General features: G+C 44.9%; 1 protein-coding gene across 1 annotated transcript; it reads right to left on the bottom strand.

Annotated features, from left to right (window-relative positions):
* Positions 1-726: 726 nt before the first annotated feature.
* Positions 727-16,430, bottom strand: LOC139399903 (src kinase-associated phosphoprotein 2-like). The gene is made up of 13 exons (XM_071145029.1): positions 16,253-16,430; positions 15,609-15,714; positions 15,436-15,461; positions 14,584-14,685; positions 12,555-12,635; positions 12,279-12,362; positions 11,269-11,393; positions 10,339-10,402; positions 10,081-10,188; positions 7,280-7,378; positions 5,961-6,073; positions 1,442-1,542; positions 727-1,347 (listed from the first exon to the last, which is right to left on the bottom strand). The coding sequence occupies exons 1-12, from the start codon at positions 16,290-16,292 to the stop codon at positions 1,450-1,452; spliced, it is 1,041 nt and encodes a 346-aa protein (XP_071001130.1). The 5' UTR covers positions 16,293-16,430; the 3' UTR covers positions 727-1,347; positions 1,442-1,449.
* Positions 16,431-17,254: the final 824 nt, after the last annotated feature.

Below are 17,254 nucleotides of genomic sequence, written 5' to 3'. Positions count from 1 at the left end.
CAGATTGTTTTGCCCAATTATTGGCGAAATATCTGATCCGATTGGTAAAAAAAATACCAATTATTGTCAAAAGATCAGAATTTGTCTGCCTGTATAAACGCAGCCTAAATGAACCAAGGGAATCCTAGGACTGGTTTCTCAGAGTAAAGCCTAATCAAAGACTGAAACGCTATTTCATGGAACATGCTTTTTAGTCCAGGGTTGTTCTTAATTTGAGTCTGGGAAACCAGACGTTTTTTTTCTCTAAATCAATTAAATTAATGTAATGAGGTAGAATACTGTTTATCTTACAGGCAAACTCACTTTTATAACTATATATATATATATAAATAAATACCAATACCACTCACATCAAATGCATGCCAGAGTGTAGTCCATAGAGATGATATTGCAGTGAGTTCTAATTCCATGGTCGTCTCTGTGCAGGAACACAGGTTCTGACATCATCAGTGGGGAAAAGCTGTACCAGTTGAGCTGTTGGAACTACTGCAGACAGGGACTCTGATGCCACCTGGTGGTTGGTTTTTCATACTGCACAGCAGAATACACTGGGTAGAAGAGCTCCCCCAAGCACTGACCTTGGATCAGCTTGCTATCACCCAATCCTCAGCAGGTCATAAGGGGGTAAATGGAAAACTGACCTGAGATATGTGTCTAGTAGAGGCAATGTGATCCAACTCTGCATGGAATGGCATGCAAACAAAACAAACGAACAACCTGGGTCACTATCAAGTATTTATGAAATACGCCTGACCTCTAATATACACATGTATTTCTCAGCCAGACTCCATAAGCGATTCATTCTAGACAGTTCACAATACAAAGACTCCATAAATGATTCATTCTAGACAGTTCACAATACAAAGACTCCATAAATGATTCATTCTAGACAGTTCACAATACAAAGAATCCATAAGCGATTCATTCTAGACAGTTCACAATACAAAGACTCCATAAATGATTCATTCTAGACAGTTCACAATACAAAGAATCCATAAGCGATTCATTCTAGACAGTTCACAATTCAAAGACTCCATAAATGATTCATTCTAGACAGTTCACAATACAAAGACTCCATAAATGATTCATTCTAGACAGTTCACAATACAAAGACTCTGTATCAAAAGGGGAAATGCAGCGATAATAAATGAAATAAAAACAGTTTACTGAACTCAATCTGCCGAGACAACCCCTTAAAGCGCTTAGCGAGATCAAGATGGACACGACATGCATCTGATATTTTTCATTTTGCGACAGACAGTTGGCTTTGCTGCTTAGTTCAGTGTCCTCTTCAGATATGGTCTGTTTCCCTGCATCTCACATGGAAGATGATTGGATTTAGATGCCCTGAAACAGAACACAAAAACACTACACATTAGTGTTGCTGGAACAACCCAACAGTTATTTCACCCATGACTGAGTTGCATGATCTAATACCTACTCAGGCCTTTAAATGGCGTACAACTCCATGAGGTACTCTTTAGGAACGATGCCAACCGACCCCTTCATCTCCCCGATCCACCAACCATAGTTCTGGTACTCCTGATAGAGGAGAGAACAGAGTGAAAAGAGTCAACCGAGAGGAGAGAGAACAGAGTGAAGTAGAGAAAACAGGGAGAGAACAGAGTGAAGTAGAGAGAACAGGGAGAGAGAGAGAGAACAGAGTGAAGTAGAGAGAACAGGGAGAGAGAGAGAGAACAGAGTGAAGTAGAGAGAACAGGGAGAGAGAGAGAACAGAGTGAAGTAGAGAGAACAGGGAGAGAGAGAGAACAGGGTGAAGTAGAGCGAACAGGGAGAGAGAGAGAACAGCGTGAAGTAGAGAGAACAGGGAGAGAGAGAACAGCATTAAGTAGAGAGAACAGGGAGAGAGAGAACAGCGTGAAGTAGAGAGAACAGGGAGAGAGAACAGAGTGAAGTAGAGAGAACAGAGAGAGAGAACAGAGTGAAGTAGAGAGAACAGAGTGAAGTAGAGAGAACAGAGAGAGAGAGAACAGAGTGAAGTAGAGAGAACAGAGAGAGAGAACAGAGTGAAGTAGAGAGAACAGGGAACGAGAGGAGAGAAAACAGAGAGAGAGAAAGCGAGAGAGAAAACAGATCAAAGTAGAGAGAACAGAGAGCATGTTGTATCATTGAATACACTACAAAGCATTTGTTGTAAAAACAAAATAAAAACAGAGATGCATCTTGAGCTAATAGACGTTCTTAGGTCTCAGGCCCGGTTACACACCACACTGGAGAACCATCACCAGCCCACACCGATATGAGCCCAGTTAGGCAGCAGAGCAGCGTGTGACTGGTGCCCCATACAGCAGCCGCTCTCCCCACTCGCTTCTTTTTTCTCAGTTCCTAGGAGCCTGACCTCACATGAAAGTCTTCCCTGGGGCTGACAGACACGGGCTGGGGGGCTGAGAGATTATCCCTCCCATGTAGGGCCCAGAGTTTCTCCTGGTCAGGGTGATACTCCTGGCCCTGGCCTGCTCACATAATACAGACTAGTGGATGCTGGTAACGTGTCCATGTTGAGGACCTCAGGTCAGGCATGATGAAGGGCAGTCTGATGATAGAGGTGTATATGACGCCATGTTAGCGCTGGTCCACGGCAATACTAGCCATATGTAACACCCTGGACCAGAGCTACGCCAGCCATATGTAACACCCTGGACCAGAGCTACGCCAGCCATATGTAACACCCTGGGCCAGAGCTACGCCAGCCATATGTAACACCCTGGGCCAGAGCTACGCCAGCCATATGTAACACCCTGGGCCAGAGCTACGCCAGCCATATGTAACACCCTGGGCCAGAGCTACGCCAGCCATATGTAACACCCTGGGCCAGAGCTACGCCAGCCATATGTAACACCCTGGGCCAGAGCTACGCCAGCCATATGTAACACCCTGGGCCAGAGCTACGCCAGCCATATGTAACACCCTGGGCCAGAGCTACGCCAGCCATATGTAACACCCTGGGCCAGAGCTACGCCAGCCATATGTAACACCCTGGGCCAGAGCTACGCCAGCCATATGTAACACCCTGGGCCAGAGCTACGCCAGCCATATGTAACACCCTGGGCCAGAGCTACGCCAGCCATATGTAACACCCTGGGCCAGAGCTACGCCAGCCATATGTAACACCCTGGGCCAGAGCTACGCCAGCCATATGTAACGTCCCTGAGCCAGAGCTACGCCAGCCATATGTAACGTCCCTGGGCCAGAGCTACGCCAGCCATATGTAACATCCCTGGGCCAGAGCTACGCCAGCCATATGTAACACCCTGGGCCAGAGCTACGCCAGCCATATGTAACACCCTGGGCCAGAGCTACGCCAGCCATATGTAACACCCTGGGCCAGAGCTACGCCAGCCATATGTAACACCCTGGGCCAGAGCTACGCCAGCCATATGTAACGTCCCTGAGCCAGAGCTACGCCAGCCATATGTAACGTCCCTGGGCCAGAGCTACGCCAGCCATATGTAACATCCCTGGGCCAGAGCTACGCCAGCCATATGTAACGTCCCTGGGCCAGAGCTATGCCAGCCATATGTAACGTCCCTGGGCCAGAGCTATGCCAGCCATATGTAACGGCCTGGACCAGAGCTATGCCAGTCACATGTGACGCCCTGGACCAGAGCTATGCCAGTCACATGTGACGCCCTGGACCAGGGCTAAAGCCACATAAGAGGAAAAACTGTCCGAAGACGATGCCATGCAGAGAGCGGAAGCCAATTACCTCATCTAATTAACTACACACTGAAACACATCAGTGTTTATACCATTGTGTGAATGTCACAATCGTCTTGTTAATGTGTGACATGATGGAATTGACATTTGGTCCCAAGCCCCCTGGGAGTGATACAGGGTTCTGTGTGTGTGAGCTTCCTGTGTCTGTTGTAGAAGTCAGCCACACCTCAGTGTGGTGTCAGTCATGGCTGTAAGTCATGGCTGCCTGAGTGAGTGTTGGGGGCTGGAAGCTGGGCCTCAGTCACTAATACACTGGAGGTATATGGGACTCATGAGGAAGGAGGGAGCACAGACCCCACACTGTGACAACATATGAGCACACAAACAAGTACACACACGCTTTGTGTGCAGCAGGATACTTTAGGTTAGATAGCCTGACACAACACCCTCTAACACTCTGGGGGGTCTGGCAGCTGGAGGGGGGGGGGCACTGTTCGCTCAGGCTATTCCTGGTCTCTGGATAGGAGGAGTGTGTGTGTGTGTGTGTGTGCAGCCCTTCCTCCTCCTCCTGATGCAGCTGGTCTGTGTGAGCGTCCAGACAGGTTTTATGGTCATTCCCTCCCTGCAGACCACAACCCCCAACACCAAGGTTCCAGGTCAACTGAAGGCTCTTTCAGTCTGCACACTAAACCCAATGAAAGGACAACGTGATTCCTGCTTCTCTTCGATACAGGAAAAGAAGCCGGATGTGGGCTGTTGTGTTGACATGTTTGTCTACTCTGCACATTGGCATTGCACAGCATCTCTGATCATTCACCCTTTCAGGTAGAATTAAACACGTTGGACATAGAATGGTAACGTGGATGAATAGATAATAAATCATTACACAGTAATAAACTGCCCGGTTGGTAAAGAAAGGCAGTCAGTCGTTTTCAGAAACTCAAGCTGACAGTTCTTATATCAACCACTAGATGGCAGGCTTGATCATAAAAACAGCGCTTTCATTGAGTCTCTGTAGAAAATCTGTATATATTTCTTACAGCCCTCCAGACTGAACGCATGAGGACCTTCCTCATTGACTACTGCATTGTACTCACCACAATAAGAGACTGATGTGAAACACTGCAAAGTTAAATTATTTTGGCCAGTGACGCTCCGCAAATACATCCGTCATTAAATCACTAAGAAAGTGAATGGATGATGGTACAAACTATGTAGTGGGTTACGCAGCCTTCAATTACAACATATTGGAGAGATGATTTAAAATGGCTGATTACACATCAACAATGTTTAGTCCATTAATGGATTCATATTTTAGGCCACTCCACACAATCGCTCTTTAATTCCCCACACCTGGCATACAAACACCCCTCCTACACCTCGCTAGCTGACAAGCCTCGGAAATGGGGCTCCCACCACACGTCCTCACCTGGTCTGAATGGAGTGGAGGACTCCACCTGCCGTTTCCTGAGAACACACATCCCCATTAAGGCCATGCCTGGCTAGGTGAGAGGGACACCAAGCCAAGAACACGAAAAACCTTTCCATTGTGACACAACTAATTCCCATCACACAGAGGCCAGAGAGAGAGAGAGGCTGCATCCTTTAAGGCACCTTATTTCCTACATAGTACACTGCTTGTCACCAAAGCTATGGATCAGTAGTGTCCTATGGGTCCTGGTCAAACGTAGTGCACATGTAGGTAATAAGGTGCCATTTGGGACACAGACAGAGAGAGGGCCCAGACCCAGGCCCACCTCAGCCTGCCGTTCGGGCTACGGGCTACGGGCTACGGGCCACGGGCCAGCCGCTGCCATATGAAATGTTTACTCCTCAGAGGGTCCAGCAATAACTGACCACTTTAGGTGGTCTGTCTGGTCTGGTGCAGCCACTCATAGAGACCTTTAGAAATACCACAGAATCTAGTAACACTTGGCATAAGAAGGCAAACCAACTGTCTTCTAAGGAGAAGATAACTAGGTAATATAACATGTTTTAACTCTTTTATTAATGCTTATCAGCTGCTTAGGATTTTTTGCGAACTATTTGCTATGTCATGGAACATGTCAAGCCATTGTGGAAGATATGAATGATTGAATAAGTGCATCATGTGTGTATATAGCTCTTCACAACGAGCAGGACCCGCCTCGAGCAGGACCCGCCTCGAGCAGCCATAAGCCTGTGAAAAGGAGATCATCCTAAACCTCTAGGGACTGCTGATGATCCCTGTCTGGAGGTGAGAGTGAGGATGAGGAGGGTTGGTTCCTACAGCCCAGACTGACCTTGCTGAGGATGTAGATGGCGTCTCCCCGTCTGAAGGACAGTTCATCTGGCTGATCTCCTGTACAGTCCCATATCCCCTGATAGTAGTTCTGGTAGTCTGTGATCTTATTCACTAGATAGACAGAGAGAGATATTATAGGAGAGATGGATCAATCAAAATGTTCCCCAGTCTCTACAGTACATGGGTGGTTGTTGTGATGTCATGGTGTGTAACCTATTGAGGTGGTAGAGAGCTAACAAGAGGTCTTCCTCTGACAGAACAATAATCTAGTCATCTCTCCCTCCCTGTCGCCCTCTCTGAGGTGGTAGAGAGCTAACAAGAGGTCTTCCTCTGACAGAACAATAAACTAGTCATCTCTCCCTCCCTGTCGCCCTCTCTGAGGTGGTAGAGAGCTAACAAGAGGTCTTCCTCTGACAGAACAATAGACTAGTCATCTCTCCCTCTCTATCGCCCTCTCCTCCTCTATGTTCTGTGCCCAGATATCTGACTGATAACTTTCCCCATGTTAGAGATGCACACAATCACAGCACCAGATCAGGTGTGGCTGATGTGTGCTTATACAGGTTCAGGAGTAATGCTGGGAAAGATACTCTGTGGTATACTGGAGCCTCAGAGTGGAATGTGTTGCCTCTGCTCATAAAGACCAGGTCCTCTCTGGGCAGTTGTAAAAATGACATTTGACTGTACATTATGATACAACTGCAATGATAACATAGATGTTCTTCTTCTGTGTTTTATCTTCCTGTCATATGGTGTTCAACCTGTTGGACGTTGCCCAGCCATCTTATCTCATGAGGACCACAATGGAAATAAGTCCCAGATTCTGTGTGTTATCCTCCAGGATTTTACTAATGTGCATGTATGGATTTTCAAGATTTATGTGGGCTTGTTTTTTTTATGATCTAATGAATAAAGTAAACTTCTCTGTTTTCTCCTATGAAATGTACAGGGGATTGAGCCTCTATAGCTTGTATACATGGTAACACAACACTCAGAACATTTCTTGTGTGAGTGGTTAAACGTAGCTTTCAGTTTGTTTGTACTGACGTTATGCAAAGGCAAGTGGTTAAATGCAGAACTGGTAGGATCTAACTGAAATGTGTTTATTTCAAGAACAGTGTGAAATGCCTCCGAGTTGCTTTTTCACAGGGACTTCCTCTCCATGTCATCATGACTTCCCTTTCACAGTGTGTCTCAGAAGGCCTTCTCTCTAAACTGGCATCTGCTTCTTGATTCTGCAAAGATCTGAACCACTCTGAAGTCTGTGTTTGGTGAGGTTAAAGGATGAGAGGCAGGTCTCTCTCTCTCTCCACTTACCTGCAGCTGTAGTGGGTGGGGTGGGTTTGCTGTGTGGCGTGGGTGGTTCCACCTTGGGCTTTGGAGGTGTGGGCAAGGGAGGAGTGGACATGTCCTCCTCTGTTGGGAGAGATAAAAAGAGAGAGAGAGATAAATCCTAATGAATGACATCACATGAACATGGGGGACCTGATCCCAGATCAGCACTTCTACTCTGAGACTATGTAAATGGCCCCAGGACAGAGAGAGGGTCAGATGTGGGTCTGAACAACGTGAGGGATGTAAATGGCCCCAGGACAGAGAGAGAGTCAGATGTGGGTCTGGATAACGTGAGGGATGTAAATGGCCCCAGGACAGAGAGAGTCAGATGTGGGTCTGGATAACATGAGGGATGTAAATGGCCCCAGGACAGAGAGAGGAGGGTCAGATGAGGGTCTGGATAACGTGAGGGATGTAAATGGCCCCAAGACAGAGAGAGAGTCAGATGTGGGTCTGGATAACGTGAGGGATGTAAATGGCCCCAGGACAGAGAGAGAGTCAGATGTGGGTCTGGATAACGTGAGGGATGTAAATGGCCCCAGGACAGAGAGGAGGGTCAGATGTGGGTCTGGATAACGTGAGGGATGTAAATGGCCCCAAGACAGAGAGAGAGTCAGATGTGGGTCTGGATAACGTGAGCGATGTAAATGGCCCCAGGACAGAGAGAGAGTCAGATGTGGGTCTGGATAACGTGAGGGATGTAAATGGCCCCAGGACAGAGAGAGAGTCAGATGTGGGTCTGGATAACGTGAGGGATGTAAATGGCCCCAGGACAGAGAGAGGGTCAGATGTGGATCTGGATAACGTGAGGGATGTAAATGGCCCCAGGACAGAGAGAGAGTCAGATGTGGATCTGAACAACGTGAGGGATGTAAATGGCCCCAGGACAGAGAGAGAGTCAGATGTGGGTCTGAACAACGTGAGGGATGTAAATGGCCCCAGGACAGAGAGAGAGTCAGATGTGGGTCTGAACAACGTGAGGGATGTAAATGGCCCCAGGACAGAGAGAGGGTCAGATGTGGGTCTGAACAACGTGAGTAATGCAAAGCCCCAGCTAGTCAGCCACACCTGTTGTTTAACATGCTTGTAACATAGAAGTTACACAAGCTGCAAGAGCAAGGCTGTGTCCCAAGTGACACCCAATTCCCTTTATAGTGCACTACTTTTGACAGAGTGTGTATGTACACACACACACTCAAAAGTTTGGCCTCACTTAGAAATGTCCTTGTTTTTGTCCATTACAATAACATCAAATTGATCAGAAATACAGTGTAGACATTGTTAATGTTGTAAATGACTATTGTAGCTGGAAACGGCTGATTTTTTAATGTAATATCTACATAGGCCCATATTCAGCAACCATCACGCCTGTGTTCCAATGGCACAATGTGTTAGCTATTCCAAGCTTATCATTTTAAAAGGCTAATTGATCATTAGAAAACCCTTTTGCAATTATGTTAGCACAGCTGAAAACTGTTGTTCTGATTAAAGAAGCAATAAAACTGGCCTTCTTTAGACTAGTTGAGTATCTGGAGCATCAGCATTTGTGGGTTCGATTACAGGCTCAAAATGGCCAGAAACAAAGAACTTTCTTCTGAAACTCGTCAGTCTATACTTGTTCTGAAAATGAAGGCTATTCCATGTGAGAAATTGCCAAGAAACTGAAGATCTCGTACAACGCTGTGTACTACTCCCTTCACAGAACAGCACAAACTGGCTCTAACCAGAATAGAAAGAGGAGTGGGAGGCCCCGGTGCACAACTGAGCAAGAGGACAAGTACATTAGTGTCTAGTTTGAGAAACTGACAGCTTCATTAAATAGTACCCACAAAACACCAGTCTCAACGTCAACAGTGAAAAGGCGACTCCAGGATGCTGGCCTTCTAGGCAGATTGCAAAGAAAAAGCCATATCTCAGACTGGCCAATAAAAAGAAAAGATTAAGATGGGCAAAATAACACAGACACTGGACAGAGGAACTCTGCCTAGAAGGCCAGCATCCCGGAGTCGCCTCTTCACTGTTGACGTTGAGACTGGTATCAATGCCATTGGAACACAGGAGTGATGATTACTGATAATGGGCCTCTGTAGATATTCTATTTTTAGATTTATTTTTATTTAAATCAGCCGTTTCCAGCTACAATAGTAATTTACAACATTAACAATGTCTACACTGTATTGCTGGTCAATTTGATGTTATTTTAATGGACAATATTTTTACATTTTCTTTTTAAAACAGGACATTTCTAAGTGACTCCAAACTTTTGAACGGTTGTGTGAGTGAGTGAGTGAGTGATAGAGAGAAGTAAACAGTAGTTAGTATTTACACCTCAATTCATTCACAGCTATGTGTTTATGTTAACGAGAGCGAGCAGAGAGAGGAGAAATGTACCGTCAACATTGCACCACCCTGCCTGAGTCCCAAATGGCCTGCTATTCCCTTTATGAGGCACTACTTTTCCATTCGGGTCCATTGGCCTCTGGTAAAGTGTAGTGCACTAGAAAGGGAAAAGGGTACCATTTGGGTCTCCTCCCCCATCTATCCCATAATAAGGATAGTAGTAATAACATGACAGAGCCGGAGCATAGAGGATGTGTCAATCAGGAAGCATCCAATCAAAACAGTCCTCTAGAGGAACAGGATTCTTGGTTACATTCTCTGACAGAGTACACAGTATGTGTGTGTGTGTGTGTGTGTGTGTGTGTGTGTGTGTGTGTGTGTGTGTGTGTGTGTGTGTGTGTGTGTGTGTGTATATATATGTGTGTGAGAGAGAAATGGCAGACCTGGGAGTTCTTCGTAGATGTCATCATCAATAGGCGCCGCCTCGACAGCGCCAATGTCATCGTACGTCTCTTGATCCTCCTCGTCCAATGGAATGACCCCTGACATGTCTACAAACACACACAGCCACCCACACACACACAGCCTCAGATTAAATAAGGGAACTAGTCTATACTGGTTACTATTCAAATATTCATAAAAGACTTGACATGAAAAGTACAGTGGATAAAATATGAGGTCTAATGGTGAGTATTACAAACCTCTCAACACAAAATCTATCTGCTCCACCCATTCCTCTGCCTCTTTCTGAGATGACGCACAGAACTGGGAGAGCAGGAGAGAGAGAGAGAGAGAGAGAGAGAGAGAGAGACAGAGAGAGAGATAGAAGAAAACGACAGTCAGTAGTTGCACCTAAATTAATTAACATAAACAAATAGCACTGTATTTATACATTAGCTAAACTTTCCTCAAGGAAGGAAAAAACTAGCTAAGAAACCTGAATATGTATGTGAGAAATACTTTACCAAAACTCTAAATGTGTGTGTTTTGCATCATCATTATGATGTGGTCAGTGGCACTTTGCTTCTTGAAAGTCCAATCTTTTGAAAAATTGACTGCTAACATGCAAAACATTTTGGGACTGAATCAACAGCGGACTAATACAAAACATTAAAAATATAGTTTGAATGGATTTTCCCTTTAAGGCGTAAATCATAGTTCACAGACACGAGATAGCTATGTCCCAATGGGACGGTGGACTATGTGGCTCTGAGACCATCTGCAGGGGAACGTACTGCCTGAACACCTCTCCACAATCCCCAACCAACGTGACTCCTGTCCGCCTCCTCTGTTCATTTCAATGCGTTGACAGTTGGAGAAATTGCTTGAGCTGAGCAGAGAACTCAACAAGTCTGAAAGCCAAAGGTCCAATATTCTAGAACTCTGCTGTGTGGACGTGTCCACGTGTTGGACTATGATCAAAGTTTAAAGGGACGGTATTACCAGACAGATAGATTTTTAGTCCAAGACTAAGATTTATTTCAATGAGATTCTATATATTCTCCAGGACTCGGGTGAATCGGTGTCTGGGAAACCGTCCTATAGTGGTTTCAGAAATGTTACATGGACAGACTGCAATGATTAGCGTATGGTATGGCCCCTAAGTGTCATCAAGAGACGAGCTCTCTCACCTGATATACTCGCTTGTCAGAGGAAGAAATTTCAAAGCAGCAATCTTTCTTGGAATCTTTTCGCAGGGTATTATTCATCTTGACACTGTAGCCATCAATTGCAAACTCGCCCTTCTGCTGCTTGTCTGTCAGAGGAGAGAGAGAGAGAGAAACACAACTACAACAACAAGTCATGATTACTAGAGTAACATCACTGTTTGGCTATAAATTCTATATATTCAATGAAAATAAAAACTATGAAAAGATCAAATATACATTCCCAAACACCTCAAACTACAGTTGTCTGGGAAGTCATGAATGTTGAGTACCTTTCTCACTACCGTAGTAGTAGTATGTCTGGTTGAATACCTTTCTCACTACCGTAGTAGTAGAATGTCTGGTTGAATACCTTTCTCACTACCATAGTAGTAGAATGTCTGGTTGAGTACCTTTCTCACTACCGTAGTAGTAGAATGTCTGGTTGAATACCTTTCTCACTACCATAGTAGTAGAATGTCTGGTTGAGTACCTTTCTCACTACCGTAGTAGTAGAATGTCTGGTTGAATACCTTTCTCACTACCATAGTAGTAGAATACCTTTCTCACTACCGTAGTAGTAGAATGTCTGGTTGAATACCTTTATCACTACCGTAGTAGTAGAATGTCTGGTTGAGTACCTTTATCACTACCGTAGTAGTAGAATGTCTGGTTGAATACCTTTATCACTACCGTAGTAGTAGTATGTCTGGTTGAATACCTTTATCACTACCGTAGTAGTAGAATGTCTGGTTGAATACCTTTCTCACTGCCGTAGTAGTAGAATGTGTGGTTGAATACCTTTCTCACTACCGTAGTAGTAGAATGTCTGGTTGAATACCTTTCTCACTGCCGTAGTAGTAGAATGTCTGGTTGAATACCTTTCTCACTACCGTAGTAGTAGAATGTCTGGTTGAATACCTTTCTCACTGCTGTAGTATGTGTGGTTGAATACCTTTCTCACTGCCGTAGTAGTAGAATGTCTGGTTGAATACCTTTCTCACTGCCGTAGTAGTAGAATGTCTGGTTGCTCAAAGCGCACCATCTCTTCTGCCACTCTGTGCCAAAGAAGCTGTGATCTGTGGAAGACAATGGGAACATCACCATCAACATAGTCATACAATCCAGAATCTGGAGACTCATAAACAGTGTTGTTTCCCCAAAAGTCCCAGAGTATGTGTTGTGTATGTTAGTAAAGACACCAATGTCATATATATAACCAATATATGTGTATATATATTAATATATGCATGTCTATGGAAGAACCCCACCCTTCCTGCGTTTCTCCAGGTGTCCGGCCTTGAAGACAGACTGGAGGTCCTGAGCCGCCACGGCTAGAGACTGCTGAGCACCTATAGGCATAGAGACAACGATGCAAGTCTATCAGCCTTCTAGCAACCTTCTTTACGTTCTCATCATTTAGATCAATGACTATGGCTAAGCTGATTGGACAACTGTTACTTTGGAAAAACAGGAAATAGTACAGTTTTGCTTTGTCTTTTCTTGCTCCCGAAAACCAAGAAGACCTACTACACAGTCCCCGATTCCAATGAATCTCACAGTGAAAATGCACCCGTACAATGTCCAAAAAGAGGGTAACACACATCTTTGCTTATTTGGTTTGTCATCAATTGGGTCGATATAGAAGTTAAGCATCTTTTAGTGCAGAAGAGAACAATATTTTGCAGCCAACTAGTGCAACTTCAATGCACATGTTCAACTCTCTGTGTCAAAGTTGCTCCGAGTGAAAGAGGGGCCATAAAACTGGCAGCTGTTTAAAGGCCAATAAAACCCAGACCCCTTACCCTTTCACAAGGTTTATCTTGATACTCTATTAACCCAAACCAAATACACAAACGCTGTGTAGGTTACTGTTATGGGAGAAAGACTACTGTATACATACATAGGCATGCCTTTTCTTGGACTGTAGTAGAAATGTAAAGTGGTGACTGTAAACCTCTTGACTGCCACTCTGCGAGGTTCCAGGATGTGAGTAATAAACTATGCTCTCTCTGTCATGAGGGGCCAACCCACAGCTGTGCCCTTCAAATTGCTTCCAAAGTCAGTTGCCAAGTTACAACTGGAATGTCAGTGGTCTCACAATCTCCTTCACTTCAGCTTTCTCTCTCGCTCACACACAGACTTGGTGAGAGAGATAACCACAAACACTACATGGACAAAAGTATGTAGACACCTGCTCATCAAACATCTCATTCCAAAAGCAGGGGCATTAATATGGAGTTGGCCCCCCTTTGACTGCTATACCAGCCTCCACTCTTCTGGGAAGGCTTACCACTAGATGTTGGAACATTGCTGCAGGGACTTGCTTCCATTCAGCCACAAGAACATTAGTGAGGTCGGGCACTGATGTTGAACAATTAGGCCTGGCTCGCAGTCGGTGTTCCAATTCATCCCAAAGGTGTTTGATGAGCTTGAGGTCAGGGCTCTGTGCAGGCCAGCCAAGTTCTTCCACACGGATCTCGACAAACCATTTCTGTATGGACCTCACTTTGTGCACAGGGGCATTGTCATGCTGAAACAGGAAAGGGTCTCCCCAAACTGTTGCTACAAAGTTGGAAGTACAGAAAAACCCTTGAATGAGTAGCTGTGTCCAAACTTTTGACTGGTACAGTATGTATGCAAGTTTGTAGATTGTATCAGTCTGGGTCCATTCCACTTCAATTAAATTCAGTCAATTCAGGATATAAACTGAAATTCTAGCTCATTCCAATTGTTTTCTTACAGAGAAGCATGAATTGGAATTTTAATTCTTTGAATCCAACACTGGTCTACGCCCTCGTGCTGAGCCTGGTCTACGCCCTCGTGCTGAGCCTGGTCTACGCCCTCGTGCTGAGCCTGGTCTACGCCCTCGTGCTGAGCCTGGTCTACGCCCTCGTGCTGAGCCTGGTCTACGCCCTCGTGCTGAGCCTGGTCTACGCCCTCGTGCTGAGCCTGGTCTACGCCCTCGTGCTGAGCCTGGTCTACGCCCTCGTGCTGAGCCTGGTCTACGCCCTCGTGCTGACCCTGGTCTACGCCCTCGTGCTGACCCTGGTCTACGCCCTCGTGCTGACCCTGGTCTACGCCCTCGTGCTGACCCTGGTCTACGCCCTCGTGCTGACCCTGGTATAAACCCTCGTGTTGACCCTGGTATAAACCCTCGTGTTGACCCTGGTATAAACCCTCGTGTTGACCCGGGTATAAACCCGGGTATAAACCCTCGTGTTAACCCTGGTATAAACACTCGTGTTAACCCTGGTATAAACCCTCGTGTTAACCCAGGTACAAGTGTTTGTGACGTACCTTCACAGGTCTCATCCTCCTTATCTGTGCGTTCTGAATGCAGTGACCCTCCATCATTGTTGCTGTCCTCCACTTCATCCTCTTCTGAGTCCTCTGCATCTCCTGGTTCAAAACGGTAGTTGTTGATGTATTACAGTAAGACCCATGCATGTCCCAAATTGACAACTATTCTCTACAAACACTCAAACTGGACACTTATCTCAATCTCTTCATTCAAAGACTCAATCATGGACACTCTTACTGACAGTTGTGGCTGCTTTGTGTGATGTATTATTGTCTCTACCTTCTTGCCCTTAATGCTAATGTTTGTAACGTGTTTTGTGCTGCTGCCATGTTGTGTTGCTACCATGTTGTTGTTATGTTGTGTTGCTACCATGCTGTGTTGCTACCAAATATAGAGCACTACATTTGACCAGGGCCCATAGGGGGGAAGGAGGAGGTATAATCTGTGGAACATTCCAACTGGAATCTGCTCCAAAACCTTCAGAAATATCAAAGTTGCCAACAAACAACACATACAAAGTTGTATAGAGGCATAATAAGATACCGGGTAGGGAGTGGGCTATTTCATTACATTTTTTCAATCACCACGTTTATTCCTGAAAAATGTCTGTCCTCACTCTGGTAGCCTATGGACAAACATTAAGAATAAGCTACGTGGTGAGTTGATGCCTATTCGGCAGCTAGGTGAATTGATCATATATTACTTTGTATGCGTTGTTTGTTGGCAACCTTGTACTTACAAAGTTTTTGGAACAGATTCCTGTTGGAACGTTCCACAAATTATACCCACCCGGAGTAAGGTGCCTTTTTTTAACACATCGACATCAAGCACACTGAGTAAAAACATACGATTCTCGTTGAACTCTTGAGGGTATCTGTAAAACACAAGAAGGAAGAAGGAAACGATATATCGCCATAGTACAACTGCAAAACAGCTATAGACAGAGTTATATAATTTAACTAACGAGCTGTTGCAAAACCACAAAGTATTTATAATAGGTCCTGCTGGAGTCTAAACATACCCAGATTTGACCTCTTTGATCCGCTTTATGAAGGCTTCTCTTTTCTCCTTTGCCTTCTTACTCAAATTCTCTCCTTTCAGACCATCGAAGAGGAAATCTTCAAGATCTTAAAAGGAGAAGAAATGTGAAGGCAAAGTTTCAGGTCATGTGATCACAATAATCAACCAGAATCATGCAGCCCATTCCCAAATATTTAATAGAGTTCTCAACTATACTCTAAATATTGAAAATAATTCCCCGTTTTTAGGATACATTTCTAACTTTTACACATGACAAAAAAAGGTCCATTTTTATCCAACTTTAACACATGAAAATAGTGTCCTTTTTTGTTTTGGTATAATTGCTTTGGAGCGATAACCAAACACTTCGGATGCAAACGTGGGTAGGTTGCCTGCCTACTCATTTCAATACTGCCAACTAATAAAGGAATCATATTAGTTACAACTCAAGGGTGCACCTGTTTGTTTGTGGCAATCGTCTCTATGGTGGGAAGACCTCTACCAGCCATATTGCAGTGAGACAGACACTTACTTCCTCTTTTTCAAAACAGTTATAAAATGTTTTTGGAAAACTTTACGTTTGACAACGATAGGATAGAAATCCATTACACTAACACGTCGATTAATAATATATAATATAAATACCTGAAATAAGCGTCGTTAACTCCTCCGGAATTGACCGCATAGCTTTACAAAGTCAAAAATCCAGCCAGGGTAGACTGAGAAACTCAGTTAATACGGAAACTCTGGAGGGCTGAGAGATACGGAAGTTGCCGTATAAGTTCACTAATCAAATACAATGACCACTGGCTACAGTGCAGTGACACTTTTCAAATGTAGACCGCGGGCCGTATCCTTCCTCTCTTGTTGCACCTGCACCGCCATCGCGTTTAACCTGCCCGCGCGGTACCTGCACGCACGCCCAATAGTATTGCATAGAATGCGTTTTTCACACTGAACAAAAATATAAACGCAACATGTGACGTGTTGTTATGTTTCACTATATTGGATGACTCCAATATATTGGTATCACTCTGCGGCGGAGGGATACATCCGAGGTGAAGATTTACACATTTACTCCGGTGTACACCTGTGTCAAGGCTGGGGTCCGCCCTTATATATAGACCCCATGGCCGCGGCACAGACGTTCTCTTTCATTTTCTCGGCGGATGTCCGTATGGGTTGATGTACAAACTTTCTGAAGTTCGCTTGGTAAGTCACTGGTAAGTGTAATAGCTTGCGTGGAAGTATACTCACTGTCTGTTTGCAGCCTGGAGCAGCTGGCCACGTGGCCAGCCCCTCTTCAGTGCTCTACTCGCTGCGCTTGGTTGACCTGTATCTTCCGCCCGTGGTTTGTCTTGCTTATGTGTAGTTAGAGTTACGCTATGACTCAGTGTGCATCCATTAATATATTGGTGGCTCTTGCTGCCACAGACTGTATTTACCTTACACATATTGCCGACTGGCTTGTTCTGTGTGTGTTGTGAATTGCTTTAATTACCCTGCAGGTTTTTTTTCTTCATTCCCTTGCAGAATGTAAGAGTATCATGGTGGGCTTCCACTATGTAGAGACATTAATTTTGGAGTTCCTTAACAGAGTTACTCCATATGGTGCTTTTTGTTTTCTGCTTGGATATTAAACCGGCT

Source organism: Oncorhynchus clarkii, unplaced genomic scaffold (assembly GCF_045791955.1).
Source record: "Oncorhynchus clarkii lewisi isolate Uvic-CL-2024 unplaced genomic scaffold, UVic_Ocla_1.0 unplaced_contig_13890_pilon_pilon, whole genome shotgun sequence".
Classification (NCBI taxonomy): Eukaryota; Metazoa; Chordata; class Actinopteri; order Salmoniformes; family Salmonidae; genus Oncorhynchus; species Oncorhynchus clarkii.
This window is presented reverse-complemented; position numbering and strand designations above follow the sequence as displayed.

Excerpts from the sequence above, each read along its gene's own strand:
- LOC139399903 (XM_071145029.1), bottom strand. The coding sequence starts at position 16,292 with ATGCGGTCAATTCCGGAGGAGTTAACGACGCTTATTTCAG. Across the intron at positions 7,379-10,080 it reads CATCTACGAAGAACTCCCAG|AGGAGGACATGTCCACTCCT; the intron begins GTCTGCCATTTC and ends CTCTCCCAACAG. Across the intron at positions 1,543-5,960 it reads CCATCTACATCCTCAGCAAG|GAGTACCAGAACTATGGTTG; the intron begins GTCAGTCTGGGC and ends CTCCTCTATCAG.